Source organism: Corvus brachyrhynchos, unplaced genomic scaffold (genome assembly GCF_000691975.1).
Source record: "Corvus brachyrhynchos isolate BGI_N302 unplaced genomic scaffold, ASM69197v1 scaffold42, whole genome shotgun sequence".
Taxonomy (NCBI): Eukaryota; Metazoa; Chordata; class Aves; order Passeriformes; family Corvidae; genus Corvus; species Corvus brachyrhynchos.
Genome location: NW_008237242.1, coordinates 524,951 through 527,901, shown reverse-complemented (window position 1 = coordinate 527,901; position 2,951 = coordinate 524,951). Strand labels below are relative to the sequence as shown.

Genomic DNA, 2,951 nt, shown 5'->3' with positions numbered 1-2,951 from the left:
CAAGCTGTTTTTTCCTAACACAATTCTGCCTGCCTCTCCCTCAGTGCAGCTGTGGGTCCAGGTTCATGTATCTGCAGTGCCTCAGAGAAGATCTAGTGTACGGACCTCATTCTGCAGCAGCGTGACTTGATAACACAGCTCCTCCATGAGCACATGCCTCTGCAGGCAAAGCCACCATGTCACCCTGATGAAAGCACTCCCATCAGTCTGAGACTGGGAGAATTGACTCCTTTCACCAGAGGTAAATTCGAGTTGAGGCCTCTGACACTGAGTAGTTGCTCCAGTGGGTCTGGCTATCATGCCCTGTCATGCATCACCGTCTTCGCTTAGCACACATACACTGTCTCAGCAGAGTTTCTAATCATTTCTTGCACCTACTGAAGTGCATCTTCACTAAATGCACCTCTCTAATCAGCAGGGAACAAGATCTCAAAGCACCCTTTTACTAGGAACAATTGGGAGAACTTTTAGAAGCTGCCAGAGCTTGCTAGAAGAAATAAAAGCCTCCTGAAGCTATTTTTCCCAGCAACAGCAGGCACTCTGAGAGTTACAAGGGGTTCTCCAATGATCCCAGAAATTTCTGAGAGATCTAGAAGTCCTGCAAGCAGAGTTCAAAAACTGCTGTGCAAAACTGCTTTTTGTTGGCTGCCTTTATTAGCTGTGCTCAACCTGCTCTCCTACAATTTGGTGGGACTTGGGATAGAAAAGGGTATGAATACACGACAAGTTCAAAGAACATAAAAGCAGAGGTTCAGAAGAAACAGGAAAATTTTGTACAGCCTGGAACTCTTGATGTACGTGTGTACCATGGTCTGACAAAACACAGCATAAGCCAGCCTCAGGAATTGCATCATCAATGTACCAAAGCTCAAGATGTCTCAGCTTCCCATTTTACACTTCTTCTTGATTATAGATATTACACCAGATTACTTCTAAACATAAATTCTTACATGATCTTCTGCCAGAGCTCCACTCAGAGCCTCATGTTTCTCCAATATTTTCATTTTAGTGAAGGTGCAATGGTCACCACCAAAACACAGCTCTGTATTCCTGGCTCTACACAGCTTATAGGCAGAGTGCCACTATTCCCAATCTTAGAGACATACTTGAAAGGCTTTTTGAACCTTTGGTCTAACCTGGTACTTTTGTAGTTACAATCAAAATGCATAATTATCTTGAAGAAGTATGATCAATTTCTCTGGAAATACTAAATCAATTCATGCATCAGACACATTCAGCTTTTGATTACTTAATGTTTTAAATCTCAGTAAGTTCTACATGTTTTTTCCACTTTGCATTAGCAAATCCTAGCTGATTTGTATTTTGTCTACTTTATGTAAGAGACCTGTTACTTTATATACTTTATATAGTACATATGTACTAACCTGCTCTTTGAAAATTGTTTAAAGTCATCCTGAAGACCGTATTTGTGAAGGAGTTCTCCTAGAAGGTAGCCAGTAGAAAATGCTTCTGGAAATGATCCTGGAACTAAATTTGGGGTTTTCTTGTTTGTTATGTTTTGGGGTTTTTTTTAATCAGATAATTAAAAGAATACAAATGTTAATCTTAAGAAAACTTGTTATTTGTTTATAACAAAACTAAATCCAAACTTTATTAAATAATTCAGAGGAATTTTAGGAGATTGATCTAGCAGTAATAGTTTTCAACTCACAAATAAATATACTTTCTGTGTAGCCATTTTGCAACATCAGCTTTAGATAGTAATTTCTAATTTGCAGTGGTAAAATGCAAGCATTGTCAAAATTGTCACTGAGATTGTGAAAATATCTATAAACTATAATTACTAAATTTTCCATACAAAATGTAAAGGAAAAAAAAAGCTAGCTCTAATGTGCTCCTCTTCAAACAATCACAGAACCATAGAATAAGCTGAGTTGGAAGGGACCCATCAGAATCATCGAGTCCAACTCCTGGCCCTGCACAGTGCACCCCAAGAATCACACCCTGTGCCTGAGAGCATTGTCCGAATGCTTCTTGAGCTCTGTCGGGCTGTGACACTTCCCCAGGGACCCTGTTCCAGTGCCCAACCACTCTCTGGGTGAAGAATCTTCTGATATCCAACCTAAGCCGCCCCTGACACAACTTCAGACCATTTCCTCGGATCCTGTCACTGTCACCACCGAGATCAGTGTCTGACCCTGCATTTCCCCTCGTGAGGGAGCCGTAGCTGCAATGAGGTCTCCCCTCAGTCTCAGCCACTCCTCACACAGCTTCTCCTCCAGACCCTTCACCATCCTCCTGGCCATCATTTGGTTACTCTCTAATGGTTTAATGCCTTTCTTACACTGTGGCACCCAAAACTGCCCCAGCACTGGAGGTGAGGCTGCCCCAGCTCAGAGCAGAGCAGGACAATCCCCTCCCTTGCCCGGCTGGCGTTGCCCGGCGGGCGATGCTGTACCTGATGCCCCCCAGGACAGGGTTGGCCCTCCTGGCTGCCAGGGCACTGCTGACTTGTGTTCAACTTGCCATCGACCCAGAGCCCCAGGTCCCTTTCTGCAGTGGTGCTCTCCAGCCTCTCATTCCCCAGTCTGTCAGTACATCCAGGGTTGCCCCATTCCAAGTGCAGAATCTGGCACCTGACCTTCCCAGAGCTAGTGATTGCCCATCTCTCTAATTTCCTGAGGGTTTTGCTCCCTCCTTGCAGTGCCAGCACAACCCTTGCCATTCAAAACAAAGCACTACTTTCCAAACATATTAAAGTATTTTTTATTCTCTAGAGTCCTTATTAGCAGGTTGCGTTTGAGCACATTGCATCTCCCGAGAGCACCTGCCCCTTGAGGAGAATTAACTTCAGCTCGAAAATTTTCAGGCATTGGAATATATTGTCCAGGAAGGTGAAGGAATCACCATCCCTGGAGGTGTTCAAGAATTCTCTGGATCTGGCGCTGGGTCATGTGGTTTAGTGGTTCAGGGGTTACAGGGGCACTGCC

General features: G+C 44.0%; 1 protein-coding gene across 1 annotated transcript in view; it reads right to left on the bottom strand.

The window, feature by feature from the left end:
- SPEF2 (sperm flagellar 2) overlaps nucleotides 1-2,165 on the bottom strand; it is a 79,667-nt gene extending 77,502 nt beyond the window's left edge. Inside the window, exons 1-2 of the mRNA XM_017730187.1 lie at nucleotides 2,112-2,165; nucleotides 1,386-1,504 (exon numbers count right to left, since the gene is read on the bottom strand). Coding sequence (XP_017585676.1) covers nucleotides 1,386-1,504; nucleotides 2,112-2,165 — 173 coding nt within the window. The remainder of the gene's footprint in view (nucleotides 1-1,385; nucleotides 1,505-2,111) is intronic.
- Between the last annotated feature and the right edge of the window lie 786 nt (nucleotides 2,166-2,951).